The sequence below is a fragment of the Pristiophorus japonicus genome, chromosome 9 (assembly GCF_044704955.1).
Source record: "Pristiophorus japonicus isolate sPriJap1 chromosome 9, sPriJap1.hap1, whole genome shotgun sequence".
NCBI lineage: Eukaryota > Metazoa > Chordata > Chondrichthyes > Pristiophoridae > Pristiophorus > Pristiophorus japonicus.
Genome location: NC_091985.1, coordinates 77,000,245 through 77,024,662, shown reverse-complemented (window position 1 = coordinate 77,024,662; position 24,418 = coordinate 77,000,245). Strand labels below are relative to the sequence as shown.

Genomic DNA, 24,418 nt, shown 5'->3' with positions numbered 1-24,418 from the left:
ATCACTGAAGTTGGATTGGAATGAGATTTTTCATGTTGAAATGAGATTTGCGTCAAAGGATGATGTCATCAAGAATTATCCGAAGGTGTTCTGCGAAACGGGCAGTCTGATCCAAGGCTTTAAGGCGAGTGTCAGGGTACAGAAGGACGCAAGATCAGTTTACTGCAAGCCACGTTCCATACCATATGCACTCAAGGAATAAGTTGAGCAAGAACTCAAAAGACTAGAGGCTGAGAACATTATTTCTAAGATAGATCGATGTAATTGGGCTACACCCATTGTTGTTGTACCTAAGTCCGATGGTAAGGTAAGGTTGTGTGGTGATTATAAAGTAACCGTAAAACAGGTTCTGGAGGGTAATATCCACAATACATTGCCAAATGTAGAAGATTTGTTCACAACACTGACAGGTAGTCAGATCTTCTCAAAACAGGATCTTATGAATGCTAAATTACAGCATGAGGAGTTCAAGTCATGCTTGACTATAAATACCCATCTAGGCCTATATCAATTTAATAGGCTACCGTTTGGAGTGTCTTCCGCCCCTGCCATATTCCAAGGGGTAATGCCAAGATTTTGCAAGGTATTGAAGGGGTAGTATGTTATTTAGATGCTGCGATACAGCATTCAAGGAGTGTAAAAGCAACTTGGTAGAGAGCACCATGTTCACTATGAAGTATCTCAGGAGATCAAGCTAGCATGTGATGCCTCTCCATATGGAGTGGGGGCAGTAATCTCTCATGTATTATGTAGTGGGGAGGAAAGACCAATTGCTTTTGCTTCACGCACTCTCAGTGCCAGTGAGCGTAATTATGCGCAAATCGAAAGGGAAGCTTTGGCATTAATTTTTGGGGTCAAGAAGTTCCACAAATACTTGTATGGTCGTAAGTTTACTCTTGTTACGGACCATAAGCCCCTGACAGCAATCCTCCATCCAAAGTCCCCAGTTCTAACATTAGCTGCAGCCCGAATGCAGAGCTGGGCTTTGATTATGTCACCATATGCATATGATATTAAATACAGACGATCAGCTGATCACAGTAATGCTGTTGCTATGTCTAGATTGCCTTCCCCATCACAAGTTACACCCGATAGAGAAGAAGTGTTCTATTTTTCATACATTGATGAACTGCCAATCACAGCTGAAGAGATTGGTAGAGCAACCAAACATGGCCCAGTTATGTCAAACGTGTATGATTATATTGCAAACGGATGGCCAAACCAGGTAACAGACAAAGATATTCATCCATTCTTCATTTGTAGGAATGAATTATCAGTCAATAAAGATTGTATCATGTGAGGTGCAAGACTGGTTATACCAAATAAATTCAGATCCAAATTATTAGGAGACCTCCATGACCAGCAGCTGGGAATATGTTTGACCAAGAGTTTTGCACGCAGTTATTTATGGTGGCCAGGTCTTGATAAAGATATAGAGTACATCTTAAGTCAGTGTACGACATGTCAATCGGTAAGCAAGCAACCACCATCAGTACCATTACAGCTATGGAAATGGCCTCCCAGGGTGTGGCAAAGGCTACATATTGATTTTGCTGAGTTAGAAGGACAACAATTGTTCATTGTGATTGATAGCCATTCGAAGTAGGTCGAGGTGTTTCCAATGTGGAAAATAACAACAAGTAAAACATTAGACAATATGCAAAGATTATTTTCTTCATTTGGCCTTCTAGAAAAAATTGTTTTGGATAATGGACCACAATTTTGTTCAGAAGAATTTGCACAGTTCACGAGCAAAAATGGTGTAAAACATACCAAGGTTCCACCGTACCATCCTGCTTCGAATGGTGCAGCAGAACGCACTGTACAAATTGTAAAACGTGCCCTCATCAAACAAATGTTGGATCCAAATCCAAAGAAACGACAGTTGTCATTGTACCACAAATTGGCTAATTTTCTAATTACCTATCGTTATACTCCTCATACAACTACTGGTAGAACACCAGCAGAGTTGTTTCTCAAACGACAACCACGAACCAGATTCTCATTGTTAAAACGAAACTTGGCAGAGTCCGTGGAAGAGACACAATTAAGACAGAACGAGAATCATGATAGAGGTAGAGTAACAGAGAGAAGTGTGAAATTAAATCAGAAGGTGAGAGTGAAGAACCATCACCATAAATGGGTAAAGTGGTTACCAGGAAGAGTGGTGAAGATATGTGGTCCTCGCACATATTGGGTCAAGATGTTTGATAATGGACTGATTAGGTTTGTTCACATTGATCATATTTTACCCACAGACATGGAAGTAGTTGAAAGTGGGAGTGATTCAATTATTTCTGACATCAGATAGTTTTGATACACCAGTAGCATATCCTACATCCAATGTACTGGAAACAAATCCAAGAGAAAGTCAGAATTTAAGTCTGAGTCCGAGTCAGGAAAACAAACAGTCTGAAGTTAGAGAGAGTGAAAATGGAAATCAAGGGCATTCTTTGGAGGAAAACTTCCCTCAGGATCAGCCTCGAATGAGGTTCTGTTCGAGAGCAAAGGTATCCTCTTCAAAACAGAAAACAAGTGGTTAAGTTTGATTTGTAAATATGGCAAAATAAGTCCATATCCTTTGTTATGTATAACCATGCAAGTTATGTATGATGATTGTTATAATAGCTTCTTCATTAAGGAGCAAGATGTGTAATGTCTGTAGCGCCACACTCTGGACACCTGTGTTACTGCAGCTAGTGCTGTTTAATAAAGAGCAGGTCACCTGACCAGCAGATCAGGTGATTTCGGAACTTGCAGCCATCTTACAGGTTGTGTGATGTGTGTACTCTGAAGATATGACACTGCTAACATTCTTTAAAATGTTCAGCCAGTTCCCCATTAAGGATGGACACCAGCCTTTTAAGAGCTGCTGGTGCTGGATACCTTGCACTCTCACCTTTGTGTATTCCCAGCGAATCATACTCTGTGCACAGTGCTAATATTCAAATCAACTGAATTTGCATCATCGCACAAGGTTAGCTTATATCAATGCCAGTGTCACGGTGACCGCAGAGCAGTGGTCCCACGTTACTGTGACCAGACCACATCATCGCCCCGCTCGTGTAATCGAACCAAGTTTGAAGTTTGATCATAATTACTAAACCTTTTGTGTGAGTGGGCGATGTGAGTTTTAATTGTGTGTTTATAGATTCTGCAGTCAACCGCAATCCTGAGGCTGTTATTTATGTTGTTCTTTCAGACCTGCAATATCAGAACGGAAGCCAGCAGAACTCAGCACACTGAATGATGTTGGATATCAAATCCGCATCTAAAGAAGCCATGGAGTGAAAGCTTGTACTTTTTTACTATCTTCAATGGTGCTCTACCTTGCACTTTACTTTCCAGTCGTTTGTTTTAACGGATCAACGCTATTTATGAAGATTTGTGTACACTTGTGTTTGGACTACAGAACCCAGAAGGTCAAAAAAGTGATGCACTAATCTATTCATCCAGTTTACTTAAAAAAAAATTGTACATAATTCAATTCCCCAATTGTAGCACTGTGATTAGTATTTCCATTATTGATTTGCAATTGCTGGGCAACATGATGGTGTGACCCCCAAACCTAATGCTAGACTGAAAATCAGATGGCAGTGCTTCCTCAATAGTGGCTGATATTTGGGGTCTGTAAATAGGAATAGGTGAGTAATTTTGAAGTCAAATAAAGCAATAGAGAACCGCTGTGGGAAACAGTTTCCTTTCCAGTACTAGAAGTAGCCAATGAAAGTGAAAAACCACTCTTCAGAGCAATCGCTCTTCATAATTTTCAACGTGTTTTGTAAAACATTTTTAATACAATGTAGGATAAATCGAAGAAACCAGTATTTTGGGTTATTTTCAGTGGGTAAATGTACCATACTGATCAGGAAGGTCCCAGGTTTGATCTCTGGTCTTTACTGGGTTACCTGATCTCAGCCAGGCCTACAGTGTGGGCACAATTAGCCCCAGTGTCTCTGGGTTATAGAGGTAAATAAAATCAGTTGGGTTCTACTTCTGATTGTTCTACAGTGATTGAAAATAGGTGGGATGTTAGGTGAGAACAGATACATTTTTGAGCGATAAGGGAATAAAGGGTTATGGAGAACGACCAGGTAAGTGGAGCTGAGTCCATGATCAGATCAGCCATGATCTTATTAAATGGCGGAGCAGACTCGAGGGCCAGATGGCCTACTCCTGCTCCTATTTCTTATGTTCTTATGTTCTTATAAAGCTTGGCCGTGATGTCCCCAGAGTTGAGTATTCTACTAACAATCATTGTACATGTTTACAAATGAAGAACGGCCACTTGGGTGTGTATCTGTACCATAACATGATAGTGGGAGACAATTTAATAAGCTTTAGATCCATACAAAATGATTTCTCATGAAATCTTCTGTTTACTCAGTGACAACATTTTGTAATTACTCCCTTCCCTACTGCACAAAGATGTGAGGAGGTGAGGGAGCTCTTGAGGGAGATGGGAAAAAGATAAAATCGAGGGAACAAAGAATGCAAATTGTCACAGATGCAGTTTTAACTATTCATTACCCCGGAATGGTCACATGGCCTTTTGAGGTTGGGAAAATCTGAAGGAATTTTTTGATCTTATAACAAGCTTCAGAAATTGGAAATCTTTTGATAAGTCTATTGCTAAAGAGGACACGCTGCCCTGAGCATAGCGAGGAGTATTGTGTTCTAATGAGCAGTGTGGAACAGGTGTATGTCTGGCTTTTATTTTTCTGATTATGTCATTTTATTTTGAATTTAGAAATAACTAACAAATATATTTATAATTGCAGGAGCCACTGCTGGGTGTAACCAGTCACCTCCTCACACACCTGAACAATAAAAAAATGCTCACACAGTACCTGCAACTGCCCTTGTCCACCAATAGTCATTTTCAATATCAATCAAATTTGTAAGATATTCCAATAAGCTTAGAGCTGAAATTCTGTAAGTAGCAATCCTAGCGGTTGTGCAGGATTGTGCTTCATATACTGACCTCCGCCAGAGTTTGTGGGATCAGTCGGAAGGCAAGTCATTTGCATCGGGCTGATTGCCAGAAGCATGGCATTTCTTTGGTACCCACCTCCTCCATACACCAGAACATTGGGGTGGCCTAATTCCCATGAGGGTCCCAGGACTCCCGCCAACACTGGCCTTGATGCCAATCAAGAAGACCAATGGCGTAAGTCATTTATTTTTTTTAAGTTGTCTTCCTTCAGGAGTCCATGCCCTTTGTCAGGCCTGGATCACACAGTTGGGGTCCACGCATACCCTTGTGGAGGCCGGCATGCCTAATTTCCCTTGATGCACTGGCCAATGTAGTTTCCTTTTCCTTTCCATACTTCCTGCCGGACTCTAAGTTTGCCTCCTCAGATAGTCAAGTCTTTATTGTTGTTTTTATATCTTCACACACTTCCCTTGGAGAACAGTGTGAAGAAATGAAAACAACAGTCTGACAGACCTCGACATGAATACTTCTTCTATGGCCATAACCATCTTTATACCAGCCAATAGGATGATTAATCCTATATCATGGTAGCGTTTTATTGGCTTCCACAACTCATAAGGTGAAGGGAGTGGGGGGCACCCACACTCACTGGCCATGAGTATCCAACTGGATGTCAATCCAGAATTCAGAGGTGGAGTTCCGATCTCCACTCGCCAAGACTGCCTGGAGCAGTTTGAGAACTCTGCATGTCAGCTGTGGCTCAGTTGGTAGCACTCTCGCTCGAGGTTGTGGGTTCAAGTCCCACTCCTGGGACTTGAGTACAAAAATCTAGGCTGACCCTCCAGGGCAGTACTGAGGAAGTGCTGCACTGTCGGATGTGCCATCTTTCAGATGAGATGTTAAACCGAGGCCCCGCCTGGTCTCCCAGGTAGACGTAAAAGATCCCATGGCAGTATTTAGAAAAAGATCTGGGGAATTATCTTCAGCCAATATTCATATCCCTCAATCAGCATCACAAAAAACAGATTATCTGGTCATTATCACATTGCTGTTTGTGGGAACTTGCTGTGCACAAATTTTCTGCCGCATTTCCTACATTACAACAGTGATTACACTTCACAAGTACTTCATTGGCTGTAAAGCGCTTTGGGACATCTGGTGGTCGTGAAAGGCACTATATAAATGCAAGTCTTTCTTTTTTTTCTGACTCGGAGACAGGAATGTTACCACTACACCAAAGGGTCACTCCTGCCAATTATAGGTTTGGTCTAGTATGTTAAGTTGGACAGTATATGATGTTGAGAATTATTTATTTCATACCAGACCCAATTGTGTTCCAATGGGCCCAAGTTTCCACATGATTCGCGCCTGATTTTTAGGAGCAACTGGTGGAGAACGGACTATTTTAGAAATCGCAATTCTCCACATTTTTTATTCTGAAGTTCTAGTCAGGTAGAACAGTTCTAGTTTAGAACAGAATTTTTTCTTCAAAAGGGGGCGTGTCCAGCCACTGACGCCTGATTTGAAAGTTTCCACAGTGAAAATGTACTCCAAACTAAAGTAGAATGGAGCCAGTGAAGATTTTTGTAGAACTGAAAAAACCTGTTCTACACATTAAAAAATCAGGCGCAGGTTACAAATTAGGCGTCCAAAACGAGGTGGGGGGGAAGGGAACTCATTAAATTTGACAATAAATCCTTTTTTATACTTCTACAAATATTATACAAATAAATCCAACCTGAATAAACATTTATAAGCAAAGAAAAGATTAAATAAACCATCTTCCTACCTGTGTGAAAGTGCTTCAGCCAGGGAGAATTCTGCAGCCGTTCGTGCCGCTGAGCGGGAGGGGGAGAGAGAGAGAGAGAGAGAGAGGGGGAGGGAGAGAGAGAGAGGGGGGGAGGGAGAGAAAGAGAGGGGGGGGAGGGAGAGAGAGAGGGGGGGAGGGGGAGAGAGAGAGAGGGGGGGAGGGAGAGAGAGAGAGGGGGGGAGGGAGAGAGAGAGAGGGGGGGGAGGGAAAGAGAGAGAGAGGGGGGGAGAGAGAGAGAGGGAGAGGGGGGGAGGGAGAGAGAGAGAGGGGGAGAGAGAGAGAGAGGGGGGAGAGAGGGGGGGGGAGAGAGAGGGAGGGATGGAGAGAGAGGGAAGGGGGGAGAGAGGGGGGGGAGAGAGAGGGAGGGATGGAGAGAGAGGGAGGGGGGGAGGGAGAGAGAGGGAGGGGAGAGAGAGAGAGAGAGAGAGCGGGGGGGGGCGGATCGGGTCGGGGAACAGGAGCGCGGGTCGGGTCGGGTCAGTCAGGGGGGGGGGAGCGGGTCTCGGGTCGGGTCGGGTTGGGGCGGGGGGTGTCGGGTGTCGGGTCGGGTCGGGGCGGCGGGGCGGGGGGAGCGGGGGTCGGGTCGGGTCGGGGGGGGAGCAGGTCTCGGGTCTGGTCGGGCGGGGAGCAGGAGCTGGCCGTGGGAGGAGCCTTATTCACGCAGCCCCAGTGAGGCCATTGGGCCAGGGCTAGGGGCTGCGTGCTTCGGGCCCCTCCCACACAGTTCGGCGCCTGGAGCTACTGCACTTGCGTGCCGACTGTAGCGCGCATGTGCAGAGGTCCCGGCACTGTTTTCAGCGCCGGGACCTGGCTCCGCCCCCCCCCACAGCTCGTGCTGGCTGCGCCGAGGGCCAGAGGACCTGTAAGTAGGTGGAGAACACCGAGGATTTTTTTAGGCGCCGTTTTAGGCGCGAAAAACGGGCGCCCAGCTCGGAGGGGCGCCCGTTTTTTTTCTTGTGGAAACTTGGGCCCACTGGGATTGAGACGAAACCCCAGATTTCTTTTCACAAGTCAACTGGGCTTTAGAAATATTTTTGAGATCACACACAAGTGCAAATACCTCAGTGGTATAGTGTGGAGTCTTCACTTTGGCCTCTTTAGCCATCCAGTGGATTGGATACATAATAGTCTTCCATCTTAATTGTCAGTCTTGATGACCAACACCTGAATATATGTCTTAATTGGAAAATCAGGAAAAAATATAATTCTATCCATGCTCTCTCCAGAAATCTTCTGTTTCATTAACTTCTACTTGTCTCCATATTTTCCAAATGCAGATCTTAATGTCAGTTAGGGCTGTCCATCAAGGCACACCCATCTTGCTGCACTTTTTGTATTCTTATTATGTATCTAAAAGTGACTGCAATAATAGTTTTCCACTGTAAATTTAGCGTATCCTTTGATGGAACAATCTATTTGCCGACACTTGAAAGGTGTTTTCTTCATGCTTTAATGTAGCTAAAGTGAGGGTTTAATTGGAGACAAAGCCCATTATCAAGATGGATCAATCTACAGGCTCCAAATTCAATTTCTTCCAACCCAGATGAACTTCAATAATTCTTTCTTCGTAGTCTGTAAGGGTTTTGCATGATCTTTGATTGGAATCATAGAAAAGTTATGGTTTAGACAAATAAGTATTTACATCCTTATTGAGTCAATTCTAATGAAAAGAGATAGCAGGAATTTTCTGTCTCACCAAAGCAGCTGTTAAATTTGACAGCAATCATTCAAAATTACATTCAACTATTGAAGTTAAAGACTCTGTGACTTTTATACCCAACTACTTCATACTTCTGCGTGAATTTATTTTAAATAGTTCTTGACGAGCATCTTCAAATTCTGGGGTGTTCTAGTTTCCGTATTAACAGATCCTTCTCCAAGTTTATGAGAGTAGATGGCCCCATCTTATATCCTCAATATATGATTCTTTGTGCATTTGCACTCTGTGATTCTAGAATTTCTGTTGAAGAACACTCTAGAATCAAAGGATCAGCTGACCATTGTGCTATTTCGTTGGAAAGTTCAATGAAAAACTGTTAGATTGGTCATTTTTGGACACTAAGGGAATCAAGAGATATGGTGATAAGGTGGGAAAGCGGAGTTGAGGTAAAAGAGCAGCCATGATCTTATTAAATGGCAGAGCAGGCTCAAAGGGCCGTATGGCCTACTCCTGCTCCTATTTCTTATGTTCTTATGTATTTATGTTCATTCAATTTGAAGTATCTTACAGTATAAAGTATATTCTTCATGATTATCAAGCAGAATTTCTATCTCTTCACTCCATGATACATATATGAAGCCAAGAAACCTTTGGGGGAAGTCGAAGAGAGAAAGAGTAAAGTGGGATAGGGGAGGGGCGGGGCGGGGGGGTGTTGTAGAATGGGGAAAGTCACAGATACAGATTATTTTCAGTATCTACATTTATAGAAGCATAGAGTACAAAAGCAAGGAAGTTATGATGAACCTTTATAAAACACTGGTTCAGCCACATCTGGAGTATTGTGTCCAATTCTGGGCACAGCATTGGAAGGATGCAGAGAGGGTGCAGAAAAGATTTACAAAAATGATTCCAGAGATGAAGAAATTCCATTATGTGGATAGACTAGAGAAGCTGGGTTTATTCTTCTTAGAGCAAAAAGGAAAGTCTTCCTTGATCAACTTTATTGAATTTTTTGAAGAGGTCACACAGAGAGTAGACAATGGTAATGCAGTAGATGTAATTTATCTAGAGTTCCAAAAGGCCTTCATTAAGGTACCTCATAATAGACTAATGAACAAGGCCAAAGAATGCGGAGTCAGGGGACAAGTAGCAGAATGGATAGCTAGCTAGCTGGCTCCAAGACAGAAAGTAGATAGTAGGAGTAAAGGGTAGAAGGTGGGTAGTGGTGTTCCACAATGATCAGTGCTGGGACCACTGCTGTTCATAATTTACATTAACGATTTAGACTTTGGAATCAAAAACACAATTTCTAAATTTGTGGATGACACCAAACTTGGGGGTGGTGGGGGGAGGGAGATAGTCAATATTAAGGAGGACTGCAACAAATTACAGGAGAACATTAATAAATTTGCAGAATGGGTATATAATTGGCAAATGAAGTGAGGTATTACATTTTGGTAGAAAGAATAGGAAGGTCACTTATTACTTGGAGGGTGCGAGTCTAGGTGGGGTAGAGGAACAAAGGAATCTCGGAGTACAAATACACAAATCGCTAAAAGTTACACAGGTTAGCAAGGCCATAAAAAAAAAGCAAAGCAAGCACTAGGGTTTATTTCTAGAGGTATAGAATTGAAAAGTAGGGAAGTTATGCTAAACCTGTATCGAACATTGGTTAAACCACACTGCAAACAGTTCTGGTCACCATATTATAAAAAGGATATAGAGGCACTGGAGAGATTGCAGAGAAGATTTACAAGGATGATACCAGAAATGCGAGGGTATACATATCAGGAAAGGATGAACAGGCTGGGTCTGTTTTCTCTTGAAAAAAGAAGGCTGAGGGGTGACCTAATAGAGGTTTATAAAATTATGAAAGGTGTTGATAAAGTGGATAGAGAGAATGTCTCCACTTGTGGAGAAGAGCATAACTAGAGTCCATCAATAAAAGAAGGTCACCAAGAAATTTACTAGAAAATTCAAAAGAAACTTTTTTACCCAAATAATGGTGGGTATGTGGAACTTGCTACCACAGGGAGTGGTTGAAGCGAATAGTGTAGATGTATTTAAGGGGAGGCTAGACAAGCATATGAGGGGGGAGGGAATAGAGGGTTATGCTGATAGATTTAGTTGAGGAAAGACGAGAGGAGGCTCAAGTGGAGCATAAACGCCGGCATGGACTGGTTAGACCAATTGGCCTGAGTTTGTGCCATATATCCTATGTAATCCTAGAGCAGAGAAAGTTGAGAGGAGATTTGATAGAGGTATTCAAAATCACAAGGGGTTTAGACAGAGTAGAGAGAGAAAAACTGTTCCCATTGGTGGAAGGGTCGAGAACCAGAGGACACAGATTCAAGGTGATTGGTAAAAGAACCAGAGGCAAGTGGTTAGGATCTGGAATGCACTACCTGCAAGAGTGGCGGAGGCAGACTCACTCGTGGCTTTCGAAAGGCAATTGGGTAAGTATCTGTCGGAAAATAAATTGCAGGGCTACGGGGAAAGGGCGGGGGAGTGGGACTAGTTGAAGTGCTCTTGCAAAGAGCTGGCATGGGCTCGACGGGCCGAAAGGTCTCTTTCTATGCTATAACCATTCTATGATTCTATGTTCTAGAAAAATGGTTAAAGGTCTTTTCAGATTGAAGAAATCTGAGGGTATTTTTGCCTTATAACATTAGCTTCCAAAATTATAAATCCTGTGAGAAATCCAGTGGTTAGGGACACAAAGCACCTTCTATGTAATGCTGTCTTAGGGACCTGTGTGTTCTTACAAGCAGTGTGAAATGAGGGTATGTGTCTGTGTTTATTTTTCATTTATGAAAGAGGATCCTATGATGCAGGTTGTACCAGTGACCATGATTTGCCGAAGTGTGTGAAAGTGAGAGGATACTGTATGTTATGCACAGTAACCCTTTCTCTATAACCCAGCTTTTGGAAGCCATACAATTAGTTCAAATCTCAGTATTCAACATTATCTGCATGTGCCAATATCTGGACTCTAACCTGAAACTGCTACTATTTTGTTAATTGCATGCCTTTCCCTTGAAGATGTCCTTTAAACAAAAAAATACAAAAAAAATTACCTTCATGAAAGGTACAATGCTAACAGGAAGAAATTTAAGTTGTTGTAGGTATTCATAGGTATGATAGTGTAATGGTTATGTTACTGGATTAGTGATTCAGCAAATGTGAGTTCAAATCTGATCATGGCAGGTTGAGAATTTGAATTCAATTATTTTTTTAAATTTTTTATCTTTTAAATCTGGAAATAAAAAGCTGTTATCAGTTTTTAAAAAAAGTAACTATAGAGCTTTGTCGTAAACACTCAACTAGTTCACAAATGTCTTTTAGGGAAGAAAACCTGCCTTCCTTACCTGGTCTGGCCTGTATGTGACACCGACATGGTTGACTGCCCTAGAAGTGGCGTAGTGAGCCATTTAGTTGTATCAAATCACAGGCTGCAGCTGTTCTAGGGGATGGGCAATAAATGCCGATCTTACCATCAATCCTGAGAATAAATTAAGAAAATGTTTTTATATTTTGAGTATGGATTAGAAAGATATGTTTTATAAAACCAATCTTAATCCGGAAGGACAGCAACATTCGCTCAATGGTTTTTAACTATTGCATTTAATGTTTGACAACTCTTTGACCTACTACTTCAATATTGATGAAGATGTTTTTAAAAAGGATGTTGCTTTACACTGGTCGAAAATTGCATAGCAATAGTGCGCATAGTCTTTGGGACAGTATTGGAATCAGTGCACTGGGGCTGAGGTAAAAATGTGAGAACAAACCTTGATGCACAAACTCCACTGAATTTTTTTTTAGTGTTTTTTGAATGAGAACTTTTTTGTTATGCAACTTGAAATATCTTATGTGAAACCTTTGATCACAAATGGATTTTTATCGGTAATTGTTAGCTGAACTTGGTTAAAATGTTTCTATTTATTACATTTGTGAACTGCATTTTTAATGACTACAACAATAGATGTCGTCTCAGACTGTTAGTTTGCATGTTTTAATGATGGGAGAAAGTGTACATTTTACACTATGCATGAGATGTTTTAATAAAGTCATCAAAGTCAAATCTTTCCAAGTTTGGTGGTATTTGGAATTTATTTAATGGCAAACCTGTTTGGGAAAGATATTCCCTCAATAATGCTTACTCCAGGGGTCAAAGTTATCAAATTTTACTTATCTTACTTATTTCCAGTGATCGTCACTAGTTGATCTCCTGTGGTGTTGCTCATGGGTAGTCCAGGACCTGAGCCCAGTTTCTAGTGTGGTTCTGATAGTTACTGTGGCCTTGCTGTAGCCTAAATGTGAAAGCAGTTCACGTTTTGCTATAATACAGCAAATTTATTGAAGCAATGCATTTCATTCTTGGCACAATGTAAAAATACTATCCACTTTACAGATATTGAAATATAGGGGCCTCGCCATATAATAGACATAATACTATCCATCCAGCACTGTAGAAAACTTGTTTTAAATGCAATTAACATTATTCTTCTCTACGCATAGCCTTTTATTCTTTGTTATTTAAATTATATTAATAATTTTACTTGCATTATAATATAAAATATCCCAGTGCAATTAAGCTTGTTCTGTATAAGACTTGTAGCCAAACAGTTCTCTGGTTATTTGGGTGGTAGAACACCTTAGGCCCTACCTCAGCGGAACTCGATTTCAGGTTGTTATGGATCAGAGTACCCTACTTTGGCTTCTTGGCCAATCAGATTCATCAGGTCTATTGAGTTGGTGCCCACATCATCTGTTTGATTTTTGGGATGGATAAAGTAGTACCTGACTTATTGGGGGTAACTTTCAACTTTGGCAGGGGTGTAAAACAGGTGATACTGGATTGGCCACCCACTAGATACCTCACTGAATTTCCTTTCCATTGAAGTTGATGTGGAAGGGGGATAGTGGCAATGCACGAACCCATTTTATGGTGATGTGTTGCTAATCACACAATTGTGAGAACTTCCTGGTAGTTGCTGTAAGTCTACGATTCCAAATCTCTCCTAGCCGACTTCCCAATTATCCACCCTACATAAGCTTGAGCTCATCCAAATCTTTGCTGTCCATATTCTAACTCGCACCACCCCATAGTCCTATGCTCACTGACTTTAATTGGCTCCGGGTCCAGCAACTCCTCGATTTTAACATTTCCACCTTGCTTTTAAATCACACCATAGCTTTGTCCCTTCCTACCTGTGTAACCTCTTCTAGCCCTACAACTCTCCAAGATCTCTGCACTTCTCCAATTCTGGTCTCTTGCGCATCCATTGGTGGCCATGCCTTCAGGTGCCTAGGCAATAACCTCCAGAATTCCATCCCTAAACCTCTCTACCTCTCCTCCTTTAAGACACTCCTTCAAATCTACGTCACCTGTCCTAATATCTCCTTGTTAACGCTCCTGTGAAGCGCCTTGGGATGGTTTTACTATATTAAAGGTGCTATATAAATGCAGTAAAAATGGAAACTACTGGAAATACTCTGCAGGTCAGGCAGCATCTGTGGATTATTTTCTTTACATAAGAACCTAAGAAATAGGAGCAGGAGTAGGCCATTTGGTCCCTTAAGCGTGCTCCACCATTCAATAAGATTATGGCTGATCTATTACCTCAACTCCACTTTCCTGCATGATCCCCAAAAAATATAAATGCAAGTTGCTGTTGTTGTCTAGCAAGGATTTAAATCCAAACACTTGTCAATCATCTCGTGATCTACATTTAAAGTATGTGAGGCAAATTTTCTTAACATTTTCAGCTTACTAATACCATATCTGTGGCTGGCAAGGGCAGAAATTGGACCCTTTTTTTCCACCTGCTGAAATTTCCAATGCTCTGGGATGGGCACATAACATGGCCACTCACAAATGGACGAGCACGTGCAAATGCAGAAATAATATCATACAATGCAATTGCTGCATTTGCTCCCTTAGCACTTCTGGTGACAGCTGACATCTATGCACCCTTGGCATCCAACAATGGCTAGGGCAGCAGAAACATTCATTTTAAATGGCCAGGGTTTCCCTAATGCAATTGATTACCGAGCTATTGATCGCAGTACAAAAACCAGCATAGGGCATTTTTTTACTTTAACTACGTTAGGTTCAGCACCATTACACTGTGATGCATTTTCTGAGATGGGCACACCAGTTTGCAGTTAATGATGCCGGTGCTCACCCAATTCATGCAAGTGCTATGGTGCCACCACCTTACCGCAGACTAGGCTGAAATAAAAGACTTCCTATTTAAGGACACAGTATCTGGAGACAATCCCATCAACACATAGAACCCATTTTCTTTTTCACCTTCTGAATTTTTGTGTTCAATAAGATGAACGACATAAGTGATGGGAAATGAAAGTTTTGCACTGCCTGTGTGATCATTGCCAGATGTAGGGTAAATCACCCTCAGCTTTGATGTGCTTCAACCTCAGAAAGTAGGATGGGCTCAGGAGTGCAACTTGTGCATGGGAAAACATTTTGCTCCACCCCAGAAGGCCCCCTGAGACTATTTAAAAAAAAAACAAGAAAATTCTGTTTAGTGTTTTTTTCATTTTACTTTTTTATCTACCAAATCTTGTAAATATGACTTCCTTATTTAGTAGAATTGGGTTCACACAAACATTGCTGTAGTGTTGAATCTATGTAAGCTGCTTGTTCTTTATTAATGTCAAATTGTCCCCTCTGTTTCAGCACATTTTGCACATTCCTTTTTGTAAGTAATTGCCAACCTCCAGTCCTTGGGGAGAAGTCGAGATCGTTGCCAATAATTTCATCTGAGAGTGCTTTGCTAAATCATAGGAATGTGCGATGATCAAGTATCAAGGCTGCCTGATCATGACTCTTCCACTGTTAAACAAATAAGGCATGTCAGCAGAATGTGCGTGTATGCCTCAGCGAGCTCCTATGAGTCTAGAGAGTGGTCATGTGATATTATTACTCAGCATTCGAGCAATGGTGCCACCATCTTACACAAGAAGTCTGAAATTATAAATTTTCTATTTAAGTCCCACAGTGTCTGAAGATTATCCAATTAAAACATATAGGGCTAGAACCTCCACTTTTTTTTGCATGCTTAACGCCCATTTTACCGCTGAAATGACGTATAACACCCATATATCACTCATATTTGCACAAAATGGAAACTGACAGGCATTTTTAGGAAAGTTATCACCGAGCATTACTTTCCGCACAGACTTAACGCCGAATCAATATTAACGCCCGCCCACTGTATTTTTGTTGTAAAGAGCATATTTACCCAAACTAGCGGCCATGAGATCGGCCAGCGTCAATTTCACCACCTCGCACACATATCGCTCACAATATCGCTCGCCCCAAAAAACACCCACAAAAAGTGGAACTAACCGGAATGAATGCCAGCGGTGTGGGCTGGCATTTGTTAAATCCCACTCTTACGTGAGGAGCTGATATCTGAAAGATTTGCCTGAAAGAGCACTGATGTGAGTGACAACGCTGACACACTGCTGTGTGTGTGCAGCTCAGACATCAATAGTGCCCATCACCTTGGTGCCAGTTAAGGTTTACGTTGATTGATTGTAAGTTGTATTTAACCCTTTGATGGTAAGGAATCACCAGTGTGTAACGATCCAGCTATCTGAGACGATGCGCAACAAAGTTATGTTCAATAACAAAAATTAAATACCAACATTGGTCTGAAATTATAAGTATCACAGCCAATAACACCCAACCCCCGCCCACACCCCGCTTTTTCCACCATTGACATAAATCAAATGTTCAACATGTCCAGCAACACAGAGTACAAAGACAAAGCGGGAGCGTTGTCCCCAGCCCCCATACATTGCAACAAATTGCATATACCCAGATGGAGATATAACATAGCCATCACCTGCGCTCATGCACCTCACTTTCCTTTCCCCCTCCCCTCCTCTATCCCTTCCCCTCCTCAGGCAGTGCTTCATTGGGGGGGATGAAGGCAGATGCGGTCGTTGTATGGGTACGGGAGCGGGGGGTGCCGAGGGGGCAACATTCTCTGATGCAGAGCAGGATCTTGGTCCTTGCTTTCATCTGTCGTTTGCAGTGGTGGTGTGGAACCTAGGGGTGGAGTGCCGCGCCCGGGGATCACTGGGAGGCCTGTGGCAGCAGTGTTCCTGGCTAACGCATCCAGGGGCTCCGCCATGCATGGAATGTACTTGGTCATGGTGGCCAGCTGTCGGGATATGCCTCCCAATGCTTCGATGAGCTGGTCACCAATGTCTACAGTCCTCCTGGACAACTGTACCATCTCTCTGCTCTCATGTCATTCTCGTGGAACAGACCTGCCGCATCCATGAGGCCTCCACTGGGTCGGCGCCGTCCTGGGGACAAACGGTGTGCCCTGTGGCGAGGTGTTTGGGGCTGGTACCTCCAGAGTGGAGGCGGGAATGATCGGAGGACCACTAGATGGCCTTGGGGTGGAATGGCTTCTGGAGGGTGGCGATGCAGGTTCTTCGAAGTCCACGCTCTCATCCATGGGGAACAGACCCAGCAGATTGACGGGTGAGAATCGGAGCTCCTCAGCACCAGATGTAGTTAGATCGTCCACTAATGCCTGCCCCATGCCTCACCTTCTGGCCTCTGTGGTCTTGCCTGGGGCCGCGCTGCTGGCTGAGCTGCAAAACACAAATGAGGTTATTAGAGGAGAAGGGGGTGCTAGGGTGACAAGGTGAGTCCAGCGCTACACACAGCATATGCACGATAAAAGCACCACTGCTCTCAAAATCATCGCAGACATCACATTTCAGGACGATCAACACATTATGCATTGCAATGATTTTCATTAGGCTAGCATTATTTCTATGACAATTTTAGAAATCATCTATCATATATGATTGTTCAGATATGAGTGGGGGTGGCATCTATTGACTTTACATGACACAATGGTGTAAGCTTTACTCACGTGGCATCACTTCAGGGTCTGCAGATGCCTCCATGGCTGTATGGGTATGCTTCCCCATGAGTGCGAACACTCGCTCCTCCATCTCAGTGATGTCGCTGGGGACTGGTGGCCCCCCACCCGTTCGCCTCTGCACGGACCTCATCATCGATAGCTTCTTCTGTAAAAGATGACAGGACGACATGGCATGAGATCATTGCGTGATATCATTGCTAGGTACTGTCACAGAGACTGATACAACACATAACCAACAGATGTAATCATGATTATTATGATAATTATCATTCTTTACCTAAAGACGTACACCGTGACCGCAGGCTTTGAGTAAAACATTCCCAGAAAAAGTGCAAGACCTCACATCTGCTGATAGTCATTCATGACTGTTACAAATCAAGTTATATAAATACATAAGTACATGTAAATCAATGTAATACTTACTCTTGCGGATCCCACAAAGTCATTCCATCCTTTGCGGCATTGGTTGCCCTCACGCACCTCGTTGGTCGCCGACGAGACCACCTCTGTTATCTTGGTCCATATCTTCTGGGAGCCCTTTGGGGTGGACTTCCCATGCCCTCCCTGTGTCAAATCACCCCAGTGTAACTCGACCTCCGACAGGAGGGAGGCATTTACCTCGTCCGAGAACCTCCTGGCTCTTTTGCGCCCTCCAATGTGCTCCTCTCCCACCTCACAGCTCTCTCCAGCATCAGTCTCCACAACGTGCTCCTCCTCCTCTCTCCATTATAGGCCAAATTCGGTCAAATATGTGGCTGGTAATACCTACTTTTTGTTTGCCCACTTGCTGTGAAGCAGTAAAGTTTCCCTCCTACCTCCCAAAGCAGCCACAGCACACCCAGACACGCCTTCAGTCCCTCTGAGCTCCCTCTCTCTCTGTCTCTTCTTCTGTCGTGGTGATCCTTTGTCTCCTGAATCACGGGAATTGAGCGTTGCCATGCTGTTGCTAAGGATGGCCACACTTTACGGCAGAAGCTCAGAAAAATTTAACGCTACCGCCCATTTTATATCGCTCGCGGTAACACCCATTTTCAAAAGTGGAGACGAGGTGGTTTGAAAATGGGCAAGAAGCCGGCGATCTGAAATCCCTTTTATACCACCCACGCCTGAAATATCGCCAATTTTGGGGCGATAAGCACAAAATTGGAGGTTCTAGCCCATAGTTCATTTTTTTTTTGCATCTTCAGAATGATTTTTTTTGTGTTCAATAAGATGAAAGACAAAAGTGATGGGAAATGGAACAATTTTGTATTATTTGCACTTGTTACCAGTATGATCATTCAGATATAGGGTAAAGCACCCTCAGCTCCAAGAATGTGCCTTGTAAGAGAAATTTGGCATTAGGGGTACCAGCGGGACAAGGGTTAAAGTGCTGGTTCCTGCACCGACCCATAAGGAAGGACAAGGCCTCTCTTCGGCCTTGTACTAAGGCTCCAGAAGTTATTAATTCAATAATATTCCGACAGGATACGATGTGAGAACCTAAACAGACATTGATAAGACCTTGAGAAGAGGCTCGAGGCAGACTCACAGACGAGGGTCTTGGCCTGTCAATCCAAAGTAGCACTAATAAGGTAGTCCAATTAGAGAAGTAGCACTGATAAGGTAGTCCAATTAGAGATCTAGGGAGGTCTTACCAGGGAATGGAGGGGTTTTTGAAATGTATAAAAGTTGTATGATTGTGCTGTTCGGGGAGCATCTCCACTCATAGGCGGCTGTGACGAGAGATGTTCCCGGACGTTCGTAATAAAGATCGTTATACCTTGCCATTCGTCTCTGACTGCTAACTCCGGGGGCTGTTACGCGGGTTGGGGCGAGTGTAGATCCTCTATATCAGGGGGCCCGCTCATGGGAGGAGAAGCCTTCCCATTTTTCCCTTACATGCCTCAACCTCCAACTAAGAGTAGCCCGACTACACAAATATGATTTTTTTCATTTCCTTCACCAGCCATCCGTGACTGATTGACCCAATAGAGCATTCAGTTAGCTTGGAATTAGGTTCATAATTAACATATTCAAATAGCCTAATGCCTATTTTAGGTGGCTGCCTGGGATGCCACTGAAAATCAGGCTCAATGCTTATTATTTTACTTCCCAGGGAGATAGACTACAAAATAAGCAAAAGTAGGTGGGAGAGATGAAGATTGTAGCCCTGAAGAGAATAAGCAGAATCAGGGACCATGAATAAGTTGATGATAGCAGAAACATGGCTGGAGGACCGAGACTATGGAATGAATGCAAGTGAAAAAAAACGGACAGTAATGTATTAGACATATTCTACTCCATGATTTTAAGAGAGACAGTCAGCTCAGTGACTAACACAGGAAGCGTTCAAAAAAGATACCAGCCAGGACCACATAGCAGAAGAAGACAGTAATCAACACTGTGTTTAGTATGGTTAAGGTGCATTGAAAGACTATTGAGTTTAAAGCCCTAACTAGGGCTGTAGATAGGGCATTAACCTAAATAATGGAGGGGAGGGATCCGGTGAGCGGAAATTTAAAAAGTCAAAGGGAAAGGAGAAGGCAAAAGTGCAGGGTAGCGATTGGAGTAATGATAACCAGAGTGCCACAAGAAGAGACAAAATTAAAAGCACTATATCTGAATGCAGAAATAGAAATAAATGGGTATGATCTGATGGCCATTACAGAGGCGTGGTTGCAAGGTGACCAAGGCTGGGAACTGAATATTCAGGGGTATTTGCCATTTCGTAAGGATAGGCAGAAAAGAAAAGGAAATGGGGTAACTCTGTGAATAAGGGATGAGATCAGTGCAGTAGTGAGAAATTATATTGGTTCAGAAGATCAAGATGTAAAATCAGTTTGGGTGGTGATAAGAAATAATAAAGGAAAGAAGTCACTGGTGGGACTAACAGGCCCCCAAACAGTAGCACACTGTAGGACAGAGTATCAATCAAGAAATAATGGAGGCTTGTAAGAAAGGTACGGCAATAATCATGGCCGATTTTAATCTTCATATTGATTGGACAAATCAAATTAGCAAAGGTAGCCTTGAAAAAGAGTTCATAGAGTGTATGCGGGATGGTTTCTTGGAACAATACTTTGTGGAACCAATCAGGGAGAAGATTATTCTAGATCTGGTAATGTGTAACAAGTCTGGATTAATTCATGACCTCATAGTGAAGGAACTTCTTGGGAAGATTGATCATAGCATTGTCATGTATTCAACTGTCATTGTAATCCATGTATAAACTGACCTATGTTGTACACCATGAGAACACTGACCACTAGGTGGTGAATTTGTGGGAGACACTCCTCACCTGGACTTTCAGGTATAAAAGGGGAAGCTCCACCCATCTTCTGCACTTCAGTGCTGGCTAATAAAGGTTACTGGTCACAGAGTGACCTTCTCTCAAGTATGGGCCTCATGTGCATTTGTACTGTATAGTAAGGACGTATTATTGGCGACGAGAAACTGGGATTTAAACCACGCGAGCATGGCCACTCGCAGCACAGACGAGAGGTACTGTGTTGGTGAAGATTGGGACGATTTTATTGAGAGACTACAGCAAAGTTTCGTCACTAAGGAATGGCTGGGACAGGATTCGGCCGACAAACGCAGGGCTCATCTCCTGACGGTTTGTGGATCCAGGATGTATCCCTGATGAAGGACCTTCTAGTGCCAGAGAAGCCAGCGGACAAGACTTTTGAAGAGCTCAGTAAGTTGATCGGGGAACACCTTAAACCATCCAGCAGCATGCACATGGCGAGACATCGGTTTTCCACGCACCGGCGGCGAGAAGGGCAAAGCATTCCAGACTTCGTGGCAGACCTCCGGCGACTGGCGAGCCTTTGTAAGTTCCCAGATGCATGCAGAGCGGAGATGCTGCGAGACTTTTTTATTCAGGGCATCGGGCACACTGGGGTTTTCAGGAAACTGACTGAGACCAAAGACTTGACCCTAGAAACGGCAGTTTCGATGGCCCAGACATTTATCTCAGGGGAGGAAGAGACCAGAATGATGTTTGACAAAAATCTTGGTTTAAATGCAGCAAATGGACAGGGAGTCAACATTGTTAATGCGGCACACAGTTCTCCAGGCAGACAGGGCAATCGAACATGCCCGAGCATGTAGTCGAACCCAAAGGGGGAATTCAACAGAGACAAAGGCTAGCTGAACGGCGATTCATGCCATCGCAAGGGACAATGCAGCCAGTAATGGGGCCATCAACACCTGTCAATGGTGCGTTTAAGGACAGTTACAGAGACAGTCAGAGACGATCGACTGGTAATGGACCTTTTGTTTCCAACAACGGCTCACGTTGGAGGTGTGGAGGCAACACACAGCCAGAGCTTGCAGGTATCAGCAATATACCTGCAGAAATTGCAACGTCAGCGGTCACTTGGCGCGTATGTGCAGGAAGCCTGCAGCCAGGTTGATGTACGAGGAGGACGCACCCATGTAAACCCTACAAGCCAAATGGACACTGGGGGAAATCGCTGGAAGCTGAAGTTCAGCGAGTTCATGTGGAGCACATATACAGTTCATACACCAGGACACCACCGATAATGATGAAAGTGCTCCTCAATGGCATCCCAGTATCAATGGAGCTAGACACATGGGCCAGCCAGTCCCTGATGAGTATCAAACAGTTCGACAAGTGTGGGCGTTCAAGGCCAGGAGGCCAAAATAATTGCCGATTGATGCAAAGCTACGGACATATACAAAGGAGATCATTCCGGTGATAGGCAGCGCCACGGTAGTCGTGACCCACAAAGATTCGGAGAACAGGTTGCCACTCTGGATTGTCCCGGGGGACGGTACCACACTGCTGGGGAGGAGTTGGCTTGCTGTCATGAACTGGAAATGGGGCGATGTCAATGCAATTTCTTCTGTGAAGCGAATATCATGCTCACAGGTCCTGGACAAATTTGACTCACTATTTCAACCCGGCAGTGGAACTTTCATTAGGACCAAGGTAGTGATTCACATAAACTCGGACGCCAGGCCAGTACACCACAAGGCCAGAGCAGTGCCGTACGTGATGCGGGAAAAGATAGAAGGCGAATTGGACTGCCTGCTGAGGGAAGGCATCATCCCGCCAGTCGAATTCAGTGTCTGGGCGAGCCCGATTGTGCCGGTGCTCAAGGCGGATGGGTCGGTCAGGATATGTGGCAATTACAAGGCCACCATCAATCGGGTGTCACTCCAAGACCAGTACCCACGACCGTGAGCGGAGGACCTCTTTGCGACGCTATCCGGTGGCAAACTTTTTTCAAAATTGGACCTGACCTCAGCTTACATGACCCAGGAGCTGGTGAGTGAGTCGAAGAAGCTGACCACCATCACGACACACAAGGGGTTGTTTGTGTACAACAGATGTCCGTTCGGGATTCGCTCGGCCGCCGCGATCTTTCAACGAAGCATGGAAAGTCTCCTCAAGTCGATTCCAAGGACGATGGTTTTTCAAGACGACATCCTCATCACAGGTTGCGATACTGAAGAACACCTCCACAGGAGGAGGTGCTACACAGACTGGACCGGGTAGGTCTGTGACTGAAAAAGGTGAAGAGCGTCTTTCTAGCTCCAGAGGTAGAATTCCTGGGGATGAGGGTAGCAGCAGACGGGATCAGACCTACTGCGTCCAAAACGGAAGTGATCCAGAGAGCACCCAGACCCCGTAACACGACACAGCTGCATTCGTTCCTGAGGCTCCTGAACTATTTTGGTAACTTTCTTCCCAAATTGAGCACGCTGTTAGAGCTGCTACACGTGCTCCTATGCAAAAGTCGCGAATGGGTCTGGGGGTCAGCCAGGAAAGGGCTTTGATAGAGCACGCAATTTGTTATGCTCCAACAATCTGTTAACACTATATGACCCATGTAAAAAACTTGTTTTAACGTGCGATGCGTCGTCCTATGGGGTCGGGTGTGTGTCGCAGCATGTTAATGCCAAGGGTCAGTTACAGCCAGTAGCTTATGCCTCCAGAAGTCTGTCCCAGGCAGAAAGGGGCTACGGGATGGTAGAAAAGGAAGTGCTTGCATGTGTATATGCAGTTAAAAAATTGCGCCAGTACCTGTTTGGCAGGAAATTTGAGCTGGAGACAGATCACAAACCCCTAACGTCCCTTTTGGCCGACAACAAGGCCATAAATGCAAATGCGTCGGCCCGCAAACAGAGGTGGGCACTCACGTTAGCCGCCTATGACTATACTATTCGGCACAGACCGGGCACTGAAAACTGCGCCAATGCAGGTTCCCACTAGCCACCACCAAGGGGGCAACCGAGCATGCTGCTGAGATGGTCATGGCTGTTGAAGCCGTGAAGCCCGTCAGATCAAAGTCTGGACAAATAGAGACCCGCTACTGTCTTTAGTCAAGAAATGTGTCCTGAATGGGGACTGGGCAGCCACATACGGGGCACGCCCTGAGGAATTTAAACCATTTTACAGGCGCAAGGATGAACTCTCGATTCAGGCCGATTACCTACTATGGGGAAACCAAGTAGTCATGCCCCAGATGGGTAGAGAGATGTTCATCCGAGAACTCCACAATGAGCACCTGGGCATTGACATGATGAAGGCAATTGCCAGGTCACACGTTTGGTGGCCAGGGATAGATGCAGACCTGAAACTTTGTGTTCGAAGGTGCAACATGTGTGCCCAGCTGGGCAATGCGCCCAGGGAAGCCCCCCTTAGTCCCTGGTCCTGGCCTGCCAAGCCATGGTCGCGCATCCATGTGGACTACGCAGGTCTTTTCAAGGGAAAAATGTTTTTGGTTGTAGTAGACACCTACTCCAAATGGATCGAGTGTGACATTCTCAATTCAAGCACATCCTCTGCCACGATAGAAAGTCAACGGGCAACGTTCGCCACCCATGGTCTACCGGACGTCTTGGTCAGCGACAATTGCCCGTGCTTTACAAGCATCGAATTCCAGGACTTCATGGCAGGAAATGGTATCAACCATGTCAGAACAGCACCATTCAAGCCGGCTTCAAACGGCCAGGCGGAACGAGCAGTGCAGATAATCAAACAGGGGATGCTCAAAATCCAAGGGAGTTCCCTACAAAGCCACTTATCATGCCTCCTGTTGGCCAATAGATCCCGA

At 44.1% G+C, this 24,418-nt stretch overlaps 1 protein-coding gene across 1 annotated transcript in view; it reads left to right on the top strand.

Moving 5' to 3' along the window:
* Positions 1-3,926, top strand: part of vash2 (vasohibin 2) — a 200,854-nt gene extending 196,928 nt beyond the window's left edge. The window contains exon 7 of the mRNA XM_070889489.1: positions 3,203-3,926. Within this exon, the coding sequence (XP_070745590.1) occupies positions 3,203-3,275 (73 nt within the window). The 3' untranslated portion in view covers positions 3,276-3,926. The remainder of the gene's footprint in view (positions 1-3,202) is intronic.
* The last annotated feature ends 20,492 nt before the right edge of the window (positions 3,927-24,418 follow it).